At 42.9% G+C, this 19317-nt stretch overlaps 1 protein-coding gene across 1 annotated transcript in view; it reads left to right on the forward strand.

Moving 5' to 3' along the window:
• The window catches only part of LOC125483793 (cytosolic phospholipase A2 zeta-like), a 96437-nt gene that overhangs the window by 54594 nt on the left and 22526 nt on the right, over positions 1–19317 (forward strand). The window contains exons 9-12 of the mRNA XM_048600477.1: positions 449–465; positions 1443–1480; positions 9419–9554; positions 16370–16506. Of these exons, the coding sequence (XP_048456434.1) occupies positions 449–465; positions 1443–1480; positions 9419–9554; positions 16370–16506 (328 nt within the window). The remainder of the gene's footprint in view (positions 1–448; positions 466–1442; positions 1481–9418; positions 9555–16369; positions 16507–19317) is intronic.

Raw genomic sequence — 19317 nt, forward strand, 5'->3', positions numbered from 1 at the left:
AAAATAAAAAGGAGGCCAGACTATTTTAGCCAAAAGTGAAATGAAAATTTTCTGAAGAAGGGTCTAGGCCCGAAACGTCAGCCTTCCTGCTCCTCTGATGCTGCTTGGCCTGCTGTGTTCATCCAGATCTACACCTTGTTATCTAAGGTAGCCATGTTGTTTTTAGTTTTATTTTTAAATCCCATAGCCGCTAATGTAAATTGGAAAACACTTTCAAAGAGCTGGCACAGCTAAATGCCCCGCCCACTATCCCCCACTCTACACCATAAAGCTTAATGATTCCAGTCTTGTTGGAGATTGGGTCTGTCTTTGGTTTCACAGGAGAGAAATTATCCCTGACTGAGGGAAAGGGCACGTTTTGACTCTACGAAGCATAGAAAAGAGGTTGTGAGGGTCCTGTGGTGCAATGGTAGTATCTCTACCTCTAAGTCCGAAGTCTGTGTTCTAGTATCACCTGTCCCAAAAGTATGTCATAACATGTCCAAGCAGGCTGATTGACAATAACTAGAAGAAGATATGAAGTGGTTAAAACGTTATGCAATCATTAATGCAGTGGCCTTAACTTCAGTTTGACACTTCATGAAAAACTGAATATTATGCCTTCTGAATCAAAGTAAACTGGATCACACTTCCCAAGACCATTTGTCCACTATTATGAGTGAGCAATTTGAAGTTTTCATAACTATTTTGACTGTTGCTACAATTTGTAACTGACCTGTTAAAGTGAACACATCAGCAACAACTTTATGAATACAAGCCCATAACGAGGCTTTGGTGTTTACTGTTACAGTGCTACTTCAAACTGTCAAATTTGCCAATGCAAGGATATCCTGATTCTGTATCTCGGAGGGAAATGGGGGTGGAGACCAAACATTTCCCTCAAGGAAAAAGCTGAAAAAAACAAGCTCACTTGTTCCCTGCATGCCCTGTTAGATTTTAGTATTTGTCATAAATCTTGCATCCAGCTTGTTGACTGGGGAATGGTATGTGGTGCAAGAAAGAATAGAACTAAAATGCATCCCTTCCAACCACATGGAGGAAAGAAGCAACAAATAGAGGCCTTTTAGAAGAAAGCATGATACTTGAAAAAGCAAAAAAGAGAATTTGCAGTTTTTTTGGATAAAATTTTCACAGACCATGAGCTATTTGTACATCATGGTTTTTGCCTGTAACATGCAAGAGAAATTTATTTATCCTTGCATTTCCATTATTCATCACTGGAAACTTGAATGATAATGATATTGTAACGATATTACCTCCCCCAGCAGGTCCACAGAATATATGATCTTTTCAACCCTTGCTTTTTCAGTGCTAGACGTTCGGGAAGCGTTGCTGATAGTAGACGTGTTTAAGCAACAATTAAACTCTGAGGGGACTAAGTCAGTTCTGGGAGCTTGCATTGGTTAGCAGAAGTAACTTTGCCTCCTCATGATCTCTCTTAGGATCAGAGTGTTGACCTGAGACTGAAGGCTAAGAAATGGTGAGTTCATTTTAATCTCTGACTTCTGTTCCATTAACTTCATACATTAGATATGTGTATATAAACCTCAGTTTTTACTATTTCTCTTATACTTGTGAAGAGCTACTTGAAAAATGATGTTCCAGCTGGGTGAATACTGTTTTTGCTTCCAAGGGCTGAAAAATGTGCTGGTGGAGTTTTTTTTTAATGCACTTGTGAGATGTGAACATCACTGACTAGCCAGTGTTTATTGCCCATCCTTAGTTGTGATTGAGAAGATGGTGGTGAGCTGCCTTCTTGAACCCTGTCACAGACTTCATTAGTAAGTGTGGAGAAGACTGCATGCTGAAGAAGTTAATCCAAATGTTCCCCACCTGGAAACCATGGATGAATTGGGAGATGTACTCCCTATTAAAGTTAAAGTCTGGCCACCCTGAAATCCACACACAGCTTTCATAAGGCTAACCGAGATGACAAGAGGCAATACCAAACTAAGCTTGAGACGCAGACCAACCATACAGACATCTGTCGTTTTTGGCAAGGCTTACACAACATATTGGGCTACAAAGTGAAGTCAAACAGAATCACAGGCAACAATACATCCCTACGCAACAAGCTCAATGCATTCTACACCCACTTTGAACAGAAGGTCAGTGAAACGATGTCACCTATCCCAGTACCCCGGTCACCACCGCAGTCATTAGATCGGTCTTCTTGAGAGTGAATCCGTGAAAAGCAACTGGCCCGGGTGGAGTCTCCCCAGCTGTGCGCTCAAATCCCATGCAGACCAGCTGGCGGGAAAGTTCGCAGACATCTTTAACCTCCCCTTACTATGATTGGAAGTCCCCACCTGTTTCAAGAAGACTACCATCAACCCGGTGCCAAAGAAAAGTCAAGCAGCCTCAATGGCTACTGGCCAGTGGCTCTGATCTCCATAATTATGAAGTGCTCTGAGAGGTTAGTCATGGCTTACATCAACTCCAGCCTACTGAATTGCCTTGATACTTCACAATTTGCCCATCAGCGCAACAGGTCCTCAGCGGACACCATCTCCCTGGCCCTATACTCATCCCTGGAACATCTGGATAAAAGGATCCCCACGTCAGGCCTCTACATAGTGAACGCTTATTCTGCCTTCAACACCATAATTGCAAACAATCTCATCTCTAAGCTCTGCGACCTAGGTCTCAGCTCCTCCCTCTGTAACTGGATCCTCAACTTCCTGACCCATAGACTGCAATCAGTAATAGGCGCCAACGCTTCCTCCACCATAATCCTCAACGCCAGTGTCCTGCAAGGCTGCGTACTCAGCCCCCTGCTGTACTCCTTATATGCTCATGACTGTGTGGCCAAACTCCGCACCCCACCCCCAACTCCATTTACAAGTTTGCTGACCGACATCATAGTTGTAGGTTGGATCTCAAACAGTGATGAGACAGAATACAGGAAAGAGATTGAGAGCTTAGCAGCATGATGCAAAAACAACAATCTCCCCATCAAGATCAACAAAACAGAAGCACTGGTCATTGGCTTCAGGAAACGAATTGGAGGGCACATCCCTATCTGCATCAATGGTGCTGAGGTGGAGATGGTCGAGAGTGTCAAGTTCCTGGGAGTGATGGACTGTCATCAATCTGTCATGGTCCACTCCAAGGTGGAGGTGATGGGCAAGAAAGCACAACAATGCCTCTACTTCGTCAGGCGGCCAAGGAAATTCAGCAAGTCCACAAAGACACTTACCAATTTTTATAACTGGAAACAAAATGGCTGACAAACTAATTAAATTCATACCTCTGTTCTAACTTCACAAAGGAGAACAGGAATAACATATTAGAAATAATGAAGAACATTGGGTTTAAGTGAGAATGAGGAACTGAATTGAAGAGACCCCAGGATGGTATGTTGCCTCCCTGGTCAGGGAAATCACTGGCGCAAAGTATTCTGAGGAGGGACGGCAAACGGACAGAGATCATAGTATATATGGCACGATGGCTCAGTTGGTTAGCACTGCTGCATCTCAGCGGTAGAGACCCAGGTTTGATTCCAGCCTTGGGTGACTGTCTGTGTGGCGTGGCGTATGCATACTTTCCCCGTGTCTGTGTGGGTTTCTGCCAGGTGCTCCTGTTTCCTCCCACAGTCCAAAGATGCACAGGTTGGGTAGATTGGCCATGCTAAATTGCCCTATAATGTCCAGGGATGTGCAGACAAACTTGCAGACAAGTAGACCAATCTACTGGAATTCTTTGAGGATGTAACTAGTAGAGTTGATCGGGGAGTCAGTGGTTGTGGTTTATTTGGACTTTCAAAAGGCTTTTGACAAATCTCACGAGATTACTGTGTAAATTTAAAGCATTGTGGAATCAGGTTTAGTGAGAATGAGGAACTGAATTAAATTTGTATTGGTGGATAAATTGATGGGATTGAAGGCTGATAAATCCCAGGGCCTGATAATCTACATACCAGAGAATTTAAGGAAGTGGCCCCAGAAATAGTGGATGCATTGATGGTCATCTTCCAAAATAATTTTGATTCTGGAGCAACTCCTACAGATTGAAGGGAGGGTGGCTCACGTAGCCCCACTATTTAGGAAGGGATATAGAGAAAATACAGGGAATTATAGACCAGTAGGTCTGACATTGGTAGTGGGAAAGTTGCTAGAGTCCATTATCAAGAATTTTATAGCAAAGCACTTAATGGTAGGATCCGACACAGTCAGCTTGGATTTACAAAACGGAAATCATGCTTGTCCAATCTACTGGAATTCTTCGAGGATGTAACTAGTAGAGTTGGTCGGGAGAGTCGGTGGTTGTGTTTTATTTGGACTTTCAAAAGGCTGTTGACAAAATCTCAAGATTACAGTTTAAAACGTGTGGAATTGGGCTAATGTATTGAGATGCATAGAAAACTAATTAGCAGACAGGAAACAATAGGAAAAGATCGGTCTTTTTCTGAATGGCAGGCAGTAATTAGTGGGGCCTCACAGGGATCAGCGTTAGGACCTCAACTTTTCACAGTATGTTGCTGCTTGATGAGGGAACTCTAAACGTAATATCTCAAAATGTGCAGACGACACAAAGTGAGGAGAATGCAGAGATGTTGCAGTGTGAGTCAGACAGGCTGAGTGAATGGGCAGATGCAGTATAATATGAATAAAAATGAGGTTATCCACTTTGTTTGCAAAAAGAGGAAGGCAGATTGTTATTTGGCTATAAATTGAGTCTCTCATGCAAGACTTTATCAAAAGCCTTGCTGAAGTCCAAGTAGACTACGTTGAATGCTTTGTCTTCACCTAAACACCTGGTCACCTCTTTGAAAAATTCGATCAAGTTGAACAGACATGACCTTCCCTTAACAAATCCATGCTGACTATTCCTGATTAATCTTGGTCTCTCCAAGTGCAGATTAGTTCTGTCCCTCGTAATTGCTTTCAATAGTTTCCCCACCACTGAAGTTAGAATGACTGGCCTGTAGTTTCCTGCATTATCTTTCTCCCTTCTTGAATAACGATAGCATGTTGGCTGTCCTCCAATTGTCTGAGAGACTCCTGTATCCAGAGAGGAATTGAAAATTATTGCCAGTGCCCCTGCAATTTCCTCCCTTGTCTCATTCAACAGCCTGGTATACATTTCATCTGGCTCTTGAGATTAATCTTCTTTAAAACCTGCCAGATTACTCAGAAACTCCTCTCTGTCTTTACTAATTTCTTTAAGTATATCAGTCCTTGCGCCCTGACCTCTATACCCACATAATCCATCTCATTGGTGAATTCTGACATTAAGTATTCATTTAGAACTCTGCCTTCTAAGATGCCATCCCTCCTAACTGCTGTAATTGAATCCCTGATCAATGTTGTGACACCTACTCCTCGTCATTCCCTATCTTCCCTGTTTCCTGGAATATTGAACTGAAAACACTGCTCTCCCTTTCAACCAGTGACAGCAAGACATCACTCACTATCTTTTAATTCGTGCCCTCAACTCATCTGTTTTGTTCATCAAACTCCTTGCACTGAAATAAATACCATCCACCTTGCAAAATCCCTTGTGCCATAACTGGCCTGTAATTTCTGTGTCTTTCTGACTTATTTGCTGTCTCTTCTAATTTTGGCAATGCATCTCCACCTGCTGAACCTTCTCTCATGATCCCACCTCCTTGCCAAGTTTGAACCCTCGCGACAGCATTAGCAAAGCTCTCTGTATGGATGCTGGTCTCATTCTGGTTCAGGTGCGATCTGTCTGCATTGTACAAACATCAGCTCTCCCTCTTGTACACCTCTCCAGCCACACATTCTTCTGGAGTAACCTCCTATTTCTATACTCACGAGCATATAGCACCAGAAGTAATCTAGAAATTTTTTTTTATTCACTCATGAGACGTGAGCAATGCTGGCTGGCCAGAATTTTATTGCCTGTGCCTAGCTATCTTTGAGTAAGTGGTGGTGAGCTGCCACCTTGAACCGCTGCAGTCTTCGTGCTGCAGGTTGACCCACAATGCCCCTTAGGGAGGGGATTGCAGGATTTTGACCCAGCAATTAGTGAAACAACAGCAATATACTTCTGAGACAGAATAATGAGTGTCTGAGAGAGGATTTCCCAAGTATCTACTGCCCTTGTCCTTCTAAGTGGATGTCGTTGTGGATTTGGAAGGTGCTGTCTAAGGAGCTTTGGTGAATTTCTGAAGTATATCTTGTAGATAGTACCCACTCCTGCTACTGAGAGTCATGGTGGACAGAATGAATGGTTCTGGATATGATGTCAATCAAGCAGGCTGCTTTGACCTGGATGATGTTAAGCTTTTTGAATGTTGTTGGAGCTGCACTCATCCAGGCAAATGGGGAGTATTCCAAGATATTCCTGACTTTTGCTTTATAGATAGTGGACAGGCTTTGTCGAGTTGGGAGATGAGTTATTTGCTGTGACATTCCTAGCCTTTGACCAGCTCTGAAAGCCACTGTGTTTGTGGCGAGTCCAGTGGTAATCCCAAGGGCCAGAAGCTCAACTGGACCTGAATACAAGACTACTACCTTGTGGATCCCGTTGTTCACTCTATAAATTCTGTTTTCAGGACCTCATCTCTTTTTCTGCCTATGTCACTGGTGCCAATATAGAATCATAGAATCCCTACTGTGTGGAAAGAGGCCATTCAGCCATTTGAGGCTGCACTAACCCTCTGAAGAGCATCTGACCCAGACCCAGCTCCTCCACCATACCTCCATAACCCCACATTTCCCGTGGCTAACCCACCTCGACTGCACATCCCTGGATATTACAGGACAACTTAGCATGGCCAAACCACCTAAAGTGCACATCTTTGGACTGTGGGAAGAAACTGGAGCACCTGGAGGAAACCCACACAGACATGGGGAGAACGTGTGTACTCCACACAGGCAGTCACCCAAGGCTGGAATCGAACCTGATGCAGCAGTGCTAACCCATTGAGCCACTGTGCCCATATATACTATAATTTCTGTCCATTTGCCCTGCCCTTTCAGAATATCTTGCGCCAGTGACGTCCCTGACCTTGGCACCAGGGAGGCAACATAACATCCTGGAGCGTCTTCTGCAGCCGCGGAAATGCCTGTTTGTTCTCCTTACGTTTTAACCCCCTACCATTGTAGCCCTTCCTCCCTTCTTATGCAGCAGACCCACCCATGCTGCCAGTGAAGTTGGCTCTCACTACTTTCTTCTCTGCAGTCTTCTCCCCAGCAAAATGAAAAAGAGTATATCTGTTAGAAAAGAGGATGGCCACAGCTTCACCTCCAACTGTTTAAGTGCAAGGATTTATTTTTCACTGACAGTATCCAATCAGCTGCCTCTGCCATCTCCCTTCCACTTGTAGCCCACTCAGCCAAGCTTCCTCCAGAGCTCCCTTCTGCTCCAGCCCTGAACTTGTATCTTCTTTCGTGCCCTTTGTCTCAAGAGATTTGTTCAGGAGATCCTCTCTTGCTGTCTTGATTGTTTTACCACAAAATTGTTCATCATGTAACTTCCCTCCTGATTTGCATTTTAGCTGAGATTGTTGTCTGCTCAAGTTCTGTTCCTTTCTCTTTTGAACCTGCCTTAATAATCCTTTGCCTTCAGCACCATCACCACTTACTCAAAGATAGCTAGGCACAGGCAATAAAATGCTGGCCAGCCAGCATTGCTCACGTCCCATGAGTGAATAAAAAAAAATTTCTAGATTACTTCTGGTGCTGCATGCTAGTGAGTATAGAAATAGGTGGTTATTCCAGAAGAATGTGTGGCTGGAGGGGTGTGCAGGAGGGAGAGCTGATGTTTGCTGTCACCACCTCTTCCCTTTTTAAAAGAAACACTCCCCTTGCAAACTACCGTACAATCTGCAAACCTGCTTTTCTCTCCAATCGCTGAATGTGTTCTCTTCTTCCAGATCCATTCCCATTGTTCTTGGAATTCCATGTTTGAATTGCTCCAATCATATTACTGCCTCTAGCAAAATATCTAAATGGTTCTTACCTGAATAAATCCTATTTGACTTTTGATCTTCCTGCTTTTTGACCTGCCCGCTGTGTAACACTATTGATCACAATATTCTCCTTGATAGCTCTCTAACATCATACAACTTGCTGAGTAATGCATTCAGCCTGCTTCCAGTCCCCTCTAATGCTTGCCCTTCCTATTCTCACACTCGTTCTCATTAGCCCTTGTGTCCTGCAAGCAACTATCCTTGGCTCCTCCAGTTTCTCATCCACACGTGTCTCCCAGCAACAACATCCTGAAAATACATCAGTTTCTATGTGTACACACAACGGTCAGCTTTTATATTAGTATCTCCTCTTACTCCATCCTCTGTTTCTAGATTGTCAAGACTGCTTGTCTTACACTCAGTCCTGAATAATCAGAAATTTCCTCCAGTTTATTATTGAGAAGTCTGAAGCTATTGCCTCTTGTCTCTGTTATGAATCCTACTTCTTTATCACTAACTAATCATCTCCAAGACTGAGACTGTACCAGACTGTTTGCAACCACAGAGTTTTGACCTTGACTTTGGCTTTCAGCTACATAACTGCGCCATTGTGAAGACCAGGAGTTTCCACCTCTATAACATTGCCCAGCTGACTCATCCAATGCACCTCAGCTCTTCTGTCGGTTTGCTACTGCCAAACTTGACTATTCCAGCACTCTCCTGGCTGACCCTTAACATTATACCCTCTCTAAATTCTGCTGCCTGTGTTGTAACTCACCATACTCCACTCATCCAACACACCATGCACTTGGTGTAGCCTTCTCTCCCAGTTGTCCAAAACCTTCATTTTAAAATTCTCATCCTTGTTTTAAAATCCCTCCATAGCTTGGCCTTTCCTGATTCTGTGATTTCCTCCAGCCCTAGAACCCTTCAAGATATCTTTACTTCTCCAGTTTTGTCCTGTTGCGAGCATTCTCAGTTTTAGTGGCTCCTCCAATGGTAATCATGCCTTCACCGGCATTGGCCCGAAACTCAGGAATTCCCTCCTTAAACCTCTTGGTCTCCTTATCTCAGTCTCCACCTTAAGACACTCCTTAACAGTATCCCTCCATCTGACCGAATGTCTCCTTACATAGCTTAGGGTCAAAGGTTTGTTTTATAATGTCTGTGAGAGTTTGGGATGTTTCATTCTGCTGAAGGTGCTTTCTGAATATAAGTTATTGCTAAAAAGACTTGAAGACCTAAATCACTTACTCCTCTTCCTGTCTATTGTCTCTCTCTTCAAAGCCTTTCTTTACTAATTCAACAAAGGTAGATTCTGCCTGTATCTATTCATAAACATTCTCTTCTGCAAAACTTGTTCGGTAATTAGCACTCTCTGAAATGTATACACTGGAATGTCTTTTATTTAAGTTTATTATTTAATCTGACCATTGCTTTCAGGTCAGTCTTAACCCGTTAGTTCAGTGGGCTAAACTGATTAATACTTTCTCACTGAACAGATTGGGTTTGACTGTGAATATTTTTGTTGCACAGCTATGAAGATCTTGATGTGCGCCTGAATTTTGACATTGCTGATTCAGAGAAAGAATTCCTTGTAAAGAGAAAGAAATTTAGCGCACGAGCACTGAAGAAAGTACTGAACTTAAAGAAGACTCCGAAGGACAGCAATGTATGAAGTAAAACAAAGAATGTAGTGAACTGGTTACACATACTTCTTTAATTTTGGGTAGAGGGGAGGGAAAGGAACCCTTTTCTGTTCTTCAAGTAACTACATTAGTGTAGTTCTCAATGTTTTGAAAAATGTAAAACATTTGCTGACAATAATTCTTGCTGTAAATAGAGTCATTGATGTTGTGGTGATGTCACTCCTTTAGGAAGTGAGGCCAGGTTAGTGCTACAATTTCAAATCCCACCACATTAGCTGGGAAAACATAAACTTGGGTTACCTTGCAGGGGAAGATTGGACAGTTTGGATCTGTATCCACTGGAACTTCGAAAAATGAGAGTTTTCTGAAACATTTGAGATCCTGAGGGAATTTGATTGGATGGTTAAATGTTACTTAATAAAAGGCACTAGAAATAGTTTGAAATGAGGAGTCTCCCCTTTAAAGGTGGAGATAAGGAGAAATAACTTCACTCAGAGCTGTGAATTTATGGAATTCTCTACCCCATTGGTAGGGTTGTGGATGTTCCATCATTGAATATATTTTCAGGCTGTGTGGTCAGATCTTGAGGTTGTAGACATGCTCGCTGAGCCGGCATGTTTGATTGCAGACGTTTCGTCACGCTGCTAGGTAACATCGTCATTGCGCCTCCAGTGAAGCGTCAGTGTTCTGTCCCGCTTGTTATTTATATGCCTCGGTTTGCTGGGGTGGTTGGCATCACTTCTGGTTTTGTTTTTCAGTGGTTTGTACATCGGATCTAGTTCAATGTGTTTGTTGATGGAGTTCCAGTTGGATTGCCAGGCCTCCAGGAATTCCCAGGCATGTCTGTTTGGCTTGTGCTATTATGGATGTGTTGTCCCAGTCAAATTTGTGTTCTTTGTCTGTGTGGAAGCCAAACTGGAAGAAAACTGACAGTAAGGATACATGAACACCTAGAGACACGACCAATTCTCACTGGTCTCAGTACATACGGACAAAGAAGGACACGAATTCGACTGGGACAACATATCCATAACAGCACCAGCCAAACAGAGACTTGCCAGGAAATTAGGCAGTCTTTCATGTTTGCCAAGGGTGACCAGTCAAGGGAGCGACAGAGTGTTGTATGGTATATGTCTGGAATGCATATTATAAGATTGCACTGAAAAGGGTGCAGGGGAGAGTTACCAGAATGTTGCCAGGGCTGGAGATTTTGAGTTGTGAAGAGCGATTGGATAGATTAGAGATAATACAGTGTGGAGCTGGAGGAACACAGCAGGGCAGGCAGCATCAGAGGAGCAGGAAAACTGACATTTCGAGCCGGGACCCTTCTTCAGAAATGGGGGGGGGGGGAAGGGAGCTCTGAAATAAATAGAGACATCCAATCCCTGTACACTTGCATTCCCCGTGCAGATGGCCTAAAAGCCCTCCGCTTCTTCATCTCCCGCAGGCCCAACCAGTCCCCCCTATCCACCTAACTGAACTCCTCCTTACCCTTAACAACTTCTCCTCCCACTTCCTACAGACTAAGGGGATGGCCATGGGAACCCGCATGGGCCCAAGCTATGCCTGCCTCTTTGTAGGATACTTGGAACAGTCCCTCTTCCGCAGCTACACTGGCTATCCCCCACTCTTCCTCCACTACATCGATGACTGTCAGCGCTGCCTCGTGCTCCCACGAGAAGCTTGAACAGTTCATCAACTTTACTAAAACCTTTCACCCCAACCTCAAGTTCACCGGACCATCTCTGATACCTCCCTCTCCTTCCTGGACCTCTTTGTTCCATCTCTGGTGACCGCCTCGAAACTGATGTCTATTTCAAGCCCACTGACTCCCACAGCTACCTAGACCACACCACCTCTCACCCACCATCCTGCAACAATGTGATCCCCTACTCCCAATTCCTCTGCCTCCACCGCATCTGCTCCCAAGATGAGGCGTTCCACTCCTGAACATTCCAGATGTCCTCTTATTTCAAGGACTGCAACTTCCCCCTTAGTGGTCGAAAATGCTCTCAACCGCATCTCTTGTGTTTACTACAGCTCTGCCCTCACACCCCCTCCCCGCAACAAAAACAAAGACAGAATCCTCCTTGTCCTCATGTATCACCCCACTAACCTCCAAATTCAACATATCATTCTCCGCCACTTCCGCCACCTGCAATCCGACCCCAAAACCTAAGATATATTTCCCTCCCCACCCCTATCTGCCTTTTGTAGGGACCGCGCTCTCCACGACTCCCTCATCCGCTCCACACTCCTCACTAGCCCCAGCATCTTTCCCTGCAACCGCAGGAAGTGCTACACCTGCCCCTACAACTCCCCCCTCACCTCCATCCAAGGAACCAAAAAAACCTTCCACATCAGACAAACGTTCACCTGCACATCCACTAATGTGGTGTACTGCATCCGCTGCTCCCAATGTGGCCTCCTCTGTATTGGTAAGACCAAGCGGAGGCTTGGAGACCACTTTGTAGAGCACCTACGCTCAGTTCACGACAAATGACAACACCTTCCAGTCGCAAACCATTTCAACTCCCCCTCCCACTCCCTGGACGACATGTCCATCTTGGGCCTCCTCCAGTGTCACAATGACACCACTCAGAAACTGGCGGAGCAACACCTCATATTCTGCCTTGGGAGCCTACAACCCAATGGTCTAAATGTGGACTTTACCAGCTTCAAGATCTCCCCAAACCCTGACCTCATTCCATGACCAACCCTCCCTCTCATCCCCGCCTCCTTGACATGACACAGCCTATCTGTCTTTTCTCCCACCTATCCACTCCTTCCACCTCACTAACTAATCCGCACCACTGCTGACCTGCACTCACCTATCACCATCCCACCTACCTTCCCCAGCCCTATCCCCTCCTCTCTCTGTTTATTTCAGAGCCCCCTTCCCCTCCCCCATTTCTGAAGAAGGGTCCTGACCCAAAACATCAGCTTTCCTGCTCCTCTGATGCTGCCTGGCCTGCTGTGTTCCTCCAGCTCCACACTGTGTTATCTCTGACTCCAGCATCTGCAGTTCTTACTATCTCTCTTGGATAAATTGGGGTTGTTTTCCTTTGAGCAGAAAAGAATGAGGGGGTGACATGATTGAGATATATGAAATTATGAGAGGCGTAGGTAGCGTGGACAGGAAGAAACTTTTCCCTTAGTGGAGGGATTGGTGACCAGGGCATTGATTTAATGTAAGGGGCAGGAGGTTTAGTGTGGATGTGAGGAAACGTGTAGATGGTGGTGGGAATCTGGAACTCACTGCTTGTAAAAGTAGTAGGGGCAGAAACTCTCATAATATTCAAAAAGTATTTAGATGTGCACTTATGATTCCAAAGCACACAACGCTTGGAAAATGGAATTAGAATAGTTAAGTGCTTGTTTTTGACTGGCACAGACTTGATGTCCTCATAGAGTCATAGAGATGTACAGCGTGGAAACAGACCCTTCGGTCCAACTTGTCCATGCTGACCAGATATCCTAAATAAATCTAGTCCCATTTGCCAGCATTTGGCTCATATCCCTCTAATCCTTCCTATTCATATACCCATCCAGATGCCTTTTGAATGTTGTTATTGTACCAGCCTCTACCACTTCCTCTGGCAGCTCATTCCATACGTGTACCACCTTCTGCATGAAAAAGTTTCCCCTCATGTCCTTTGTAAATCTCTCCCCTCTCACCTTAAACCTATGCCCTTTAGTTTGGAACTCTCCCAAACTGGGGAAAACACCTTGACTATTTACCCTAACCATGTCCCTCATGACTTTATAAACCTCTATAACATCACCCCTCAGCCTCTGATGCTCTAGGGAATATAGCCTCAGCTTATTCAGTCAGAGATAGCAAAAACTGCAGATGTTGGAGTCAGAAACAACACAGTATGGAGCTGGAGGAACACAGCAGGCTATGCAGCATCAGAGGAGCAGGAAAGTTGACATTTCAAGTTGGGACCCTTCTTCAGAAACGGGGAGGGGGAAGGGAACTCCGAAACAAATAGAGAGAGGAGGGATGGGGCCTGGGAGGGTAGGTGGGATGGTGATAGGTGAGTACAGGTTGGGAGTGGTGTGGATTGGTCAGTGGGATGTTTGGGGCGGATAGGTGGGAGAGAAGATGGACAGATTGTGTCAGGTCAAGGAGGCGGGGATGAGAGGGAAGGTTGGTCATGGAAGGAAGGTGGGAACTCCTTCGAGCCGGAATTGAACTGAAGGTCCTTTATCTGTGCTGTAGGCCTCTTGAGTCTATGAGCTCTTTTAGGTCAACTCTTTGTCTTCTGTTTTCCAGAGAAAGGTTTTGTCTTGCTCATTCTTTTCTAACAGTTGTCTCCTTATAATTCTGGTAGCATCCTTGTGAATCTTCTCTGTTTTCCCCAGTTCTTTAAAATCGCCTTTGAAGTACAGAGAGCAGAACTTCTGCCCAGTACTCCCTAGGGTAGAAATTGGGGTGCATGAGGTCCAGTTCTCAGTCATGAAATGAGCAGAGAGCACAGTTCAGCAGTGGGATTCCTACTGTACCTAGCTACTGATGCCAGTACCAAATCTGGGACTTTGTCAACAAAACGTCAGTGTTTACAAATTCATGTTTTCTTAGAAGGTCCCAAAAATAAGAAGTGTACTCCCTGACTGTCACATAGGTTGCATAGCCCCCAGCCAGAGAACATTCCAAATCTACCTCCTGACAATTAGCTATGGACAGCTGGTACAAGAGTGAGGTGGCCCGAAGTTCCAGTCTTTCACTGGGGCCTTATGGAGACATCTCTGTCAATGCCCAGGTCTCTTGTCTCGAGTTCACAATGAAGAGAATTCTTTTCTCTTACAGGATTCTGAGTCTGTTTTACTGTCTTCTCCTTAGTGGTAGAGGAAGACCATTGAATGTGCATTAGACATTTGATTAGTGTTAGGACGCAGGGATAACAAGCCAAACCAATGAGCCTTACTATCACTGGATTGACAACACAGTGAAATTAAAACATTTAGTAACCCTCCAAATTATTCAGTTGTCCCAGACCAGACTTAACAAATAATAGATCTTGGAAACCAAGTTTATAACTTCAACAAAAATTAACAATTTATTATTAACATATCAATTAGCAGAACACAAATAAAACTACAAGGCTATCTAATTAGTGTCCACAATCTAAGCAACAATCAATCATAAATACCATCCTCCCCCCAACTCTCATACCAATAGACGGACACAGTTGAGGGATAAACGTATTAAAGAATCATAATTTGCCAGCACAATAATCATATCAATTATGGATACTAGGCCTCATAAAATCCTTGGATGATGCGTTGTATAACAGGTACATAAGACTGTATATCTTGCTTGAACTCTGATGTTACTAGTCAGTGCAAATAGCTTCCACAGATCTTTGGAAACTTTTACTTCGTTCTTACAGACTGGGGTTCTTTTCTCAGAATTTTCCCCAAGTCGATAACTGAAGAATAACTAGAAAGAGCCAAGACTAAACAACAATCTCAATCGGAAGTTTCCAAAACAAAGCTGTGTCCATGCTTAAAAATAAAATCTGGAGCCAGTTCACTCTTTACTTTTTTTAAAAAACATTCTCTTTGGCCTCCCTTGACTGACAAATTCAACTTCAAACCATCTGTCAGTCACTGAGCATGGATTTATCCCAGAACCTGATTGACTACAGTGCAGTAATTAACCTGCATTATGGTTCCAGGCCAGTTCCCAAAAGCAAACATCATTTGTTCTCTCCTCTTTTTTTTTTTCGTACCAGCTACCTTCAGATCTCCGTTCCAGTGTAAAAATGAGAAAAATAGTGATGGTTTCAACAGTAGCAAGGGAGTTGAATGGTTGGGGTAGGCAGGATAGTGCGGTTGAAGCCACAAACAGATCAGACATAACCTTACCATTATGAAATGGCAGAGCTGGCTGAAGGCACTAAATAGCCTACTCATGCTTCTGACTTTATGTTCATATGAAAGACGATATGTAAATGCAGATTCTACTAAAGGCAGTGGTCTATTTTGCTCCTATTTTATATGTTAGTTTGTATGTTCATAGGTCTTTGGACCATCACTCAGCATTTCACACCTGTTTTTCCAAAATTACCTTTATTAAGCAAACTGGTTCCATGGACTTGTGCTCATTCTCTGGATTAAGTTATTATTTTTGCCTTTAGACTGTCTAGAACATTACAAAATATAGAATAAACCTATTTGGTTGATAGTTTCTGCTGGTTTTCTGGGGGAAGTATCCAATTAGTTTCCCTGTTTTTCTCCATAGTTCAGCAAATGTTGCCTTTCTAAAACATTTTTGTTCATGCTCATACAACAAACTTTTGTTATGTTCTATCCAACCTTGACATTCATCCTAAAGTATGGTTCCCAGAAATGGACAAACGTCGCATCCAGATGGAGGCTAATTAGTGAATCATAAAGTTTTATCATGTTTTCTTTGCTTATTTACATGTTTAATTATGTGCTTTTTATCAAAACAATCAAATGTTTGTATTTGATCCAGTTTGTTTCATTAGAATCAGGAAAATACAGTTGCTCCTGTTTCTTCTTTTAATGTACAAGATTTTGCTTGTATAGTACTGTGTGGATAAAAAGTGTTGTGTGTCATGATGTCAAGTAAATTTACAGATGACATAATTCACCCTTTTTTTTAATTTAAGGTAACTACTTCCATGGACCAGTCCTCACTTGATGATTGGGACTTATTAGAAAACTGTCTAAGAGTTGACTTGCTCAAAGGTGGCCAAATGGTCTCCTTTTGTGCATGGAATTATATGATTCCATTATAGCGATCACTGATGGAGAAGTGGCATCCCTGTATGGCATTCTGATTCATCCTGTTTATAACTTACAGGTGCCTGTTATAGCAATCCTCGCGTCAGGGGGTGGAGTTCGAGCAATGACGTCCCTTTATGGTATTCTGCATGGTCTACAGCAGATACATGTCCTGGACTGTGTAACCTACATAATTGGAGTATCAGGATCAACCTGGTGAGTTGAGTGGAATTGATAATGTATTTCTGATAAATAACTTGCATAATCTTTGTGCTCATCGAAATGAAAGGTGATAGTTCAGGAAATTGAACTATTTCCCATTTTGTTTACCTAAGCCCCAGTATTGGTTAGTAGGCTACATAGAAGGGAATCTTCAGCTGAACAACACAGTATAGCCAGGGACATTGAGACCCTGTAGTCAGGACTACATAGAGTCATAGTCACACAGCATGGAAACAGACCCTTTGGTCCAACCAATCCGTGCCAAACATAATTCCAAACTAAACTGGTCCCACCTGCCTGCTTCTAGCCCATATCCCTCCAAACATTTCCTATTCATGTACTTATCCAAATGTCTTTTAAACTTCGGAATTGTATCCGCATCCCCACCACTTCCTCAAGAAATTCTTTTCACATGCGAACCACCCTCTGAGTTTAAAAAAAAAATCGCCTCTTTTATGTCCTTTTTACATCTCTCTCCACTCACCTTAAAAATGTGCCCCCTAGTCTTGAACTCCCCAATCTTAGAGCTAATGGTGGTTGTTTTTTCTCAATCTATACCCTTCATTAGTTTATAAACTTCTAGCAGGTTGCCTCTCAACCTCCTACGCTCCAGTGGAAAAAATCCCAGCCTATCCAGCCTTTCATTACGACTGAAGCCTTCCATACCCAGCAACATCCTGTTAAATCTCTTGTGAACCCTCTCCAGCTTGATAATATCCTTCCTGTAACTGGGCGACCAGAATTCGACACAGCATTCCAGAAGAGGTCTCACCAATGTCCTGTACAACCTCAACATGACTTCCCAACTCCTATACTCAAAAGACTGAGCAATGAAGACAAGCATGCCAAATGCCTTTTTACCCACTGTCTATATGCAACGCAAACTTCAAAGAATTATGTACCTGCACCCCTAGGTCCCTCTGTTCTACAACACTACTGTAATTGTATAAGCTCTACCCTTGTTTGTTGTACCAAAATACAATACCTCACATGTATCCAGAGTGAACTCCAGCTGCTGTTTTTCAGTCTATTCACCCATTTGATCAAGATCCCTCTGTAAATTTAGAAAACCTTTCTTCACTGTCTAATACACTACCAATTTTAGTGTCATCCGCAAACTTACTAACCATGTCTTCTATATTCTCATCAAATTATTTATATAAATGACAAACAAAAGAGGACCCAGAATCGATCCCTATGGAATACCACTGGTCACAGGCCTCCGGTTTGAAAGTCAACCCTCCACCATTACTCTCTGTCTCCTGCCATTAAGCTAATTATGTATCCAATTGGCAAGCTCACCCTGAATCCCATGTCACCTAATTTTACTAATTAATCTACTTTCAGAACCTTATCAAAGGCTTTACTAAAATCAAAATAAACAACATCTACTGCCCTGCCATCAGCAATCTTATTGGTAACTTCCTCAACAAACTCAATCAAGTTTGTAGAACAAGATTTTCCTAGCACAAAACCATGTTGACTATTCCTGATCAATTTTTGCCACTCTGAATGTACATAAATACTATCTTTTAAAATTACCTCCAACAATTTACCCACAACTGAAGTCAAACTCACAGGTCTCTGGTTCCCCTGTTTTTCCTTACAACCTTCCTTAAACAAGGTACAACACTAGCCACCCTTCAGCCATCAGGCACTTCACCCATAGTTATAGATGGTACAAATATTTCTGCAAGGGGTCTCATAATTTCCTCCCATACGTCCTACATCGTTCTGGATACATTAGAGTAGGTCCCAGAGATTTATCCACCTTTATATTCCCTAAGACCTCCCAAATTTCCTCTTCTGTAATGTGAACTGTTTTTAAAACATCAAAGTTTATTTCTCTGCATTCTCTAGGTTCCATTTCTTTCTCCACAGTTAAAAACTGACACAAAATATTCATTTAGTATCTCTTCCTATCTCCAGAGGTTCAACACAAAAATGATCTCCTTGATCTTGGAGGTGTTACCCTCTCTCCAGTTACCCTATTGCTTTTAATGCATTTGTAGAATCTCTTTGGATTATCCTTAACCTTCTCTGCCAATGCTATCTCATATCCCCTCTTTGCCTTCCTGATTCCTCTCTCAAGAATGCCCCTACACTCTTTATATTGATTAAGAGATACAATTGAACCAAGTTGTCTATATCTAAAATAAAATTCTCTTTTATTCTTGATTAGAACCTCAATATCTTTGTTCATCCATTGTTTCTTAACCTTACCAGCCTTACCCCTCACTCTAACAGGAACAAAATGCCTCTGACCTCTTATCACACTCTTGAATGCCTCCCACTTGTCGGACGTCCTTTTACCTGTGAACAGTCTACTCCAATCAACTTTTGGAAGTTCTTGTCTCCTACATTAAAATTTGCCTTACTCTAATTAAAAACTTAAACTGTAATGGAAGGCTTTTGCTTTTCCATAACCATTTTGAAACTAATAGAATTATGATTTCTAGACCCAAAGTGTTCCCCCACTTTTACTTCTGTCACCTGCCCTGCCTTATTGCCCAAAAGAAGGTCTAGTTTTGCTCCTTCTCTAGTAGGAGCATCCACATACTCAAAGAAAATTTTCTTGAACACATTTGACAAATTCTTCACCATCTAAACCTTTAACATTATGGTAGTCCTAGTCAATGTTTGGGAAATTACAATTCCTCATCATTACAACGTTATGCTTATATATATCTGAGATCTTCCTACATATTTGTTTCTCAATTTCCTCTTACTCTTGGGGGGATGCCTATAGTACAATCCCATCAAAGTGATAAAAACCAAAAGAACTGCGGATGCTGTAAATCAGGA

This window comes from Rhincodon typus, chromosome 8 (genome assembly GCF_021869965.1).
Source record: "Rhincodon typus isolate 14 chromosome 8, sRhiTyp1.1, whole genome shotgun sequence".
In the NCBI taxonomy this organism is placed as follows: Eukaryota; Metazoa; Chordata; class Chondrichthyes; order Orectolobiformes; family Rhincodontidae; genus Rhincodon; species Rhincodon typus.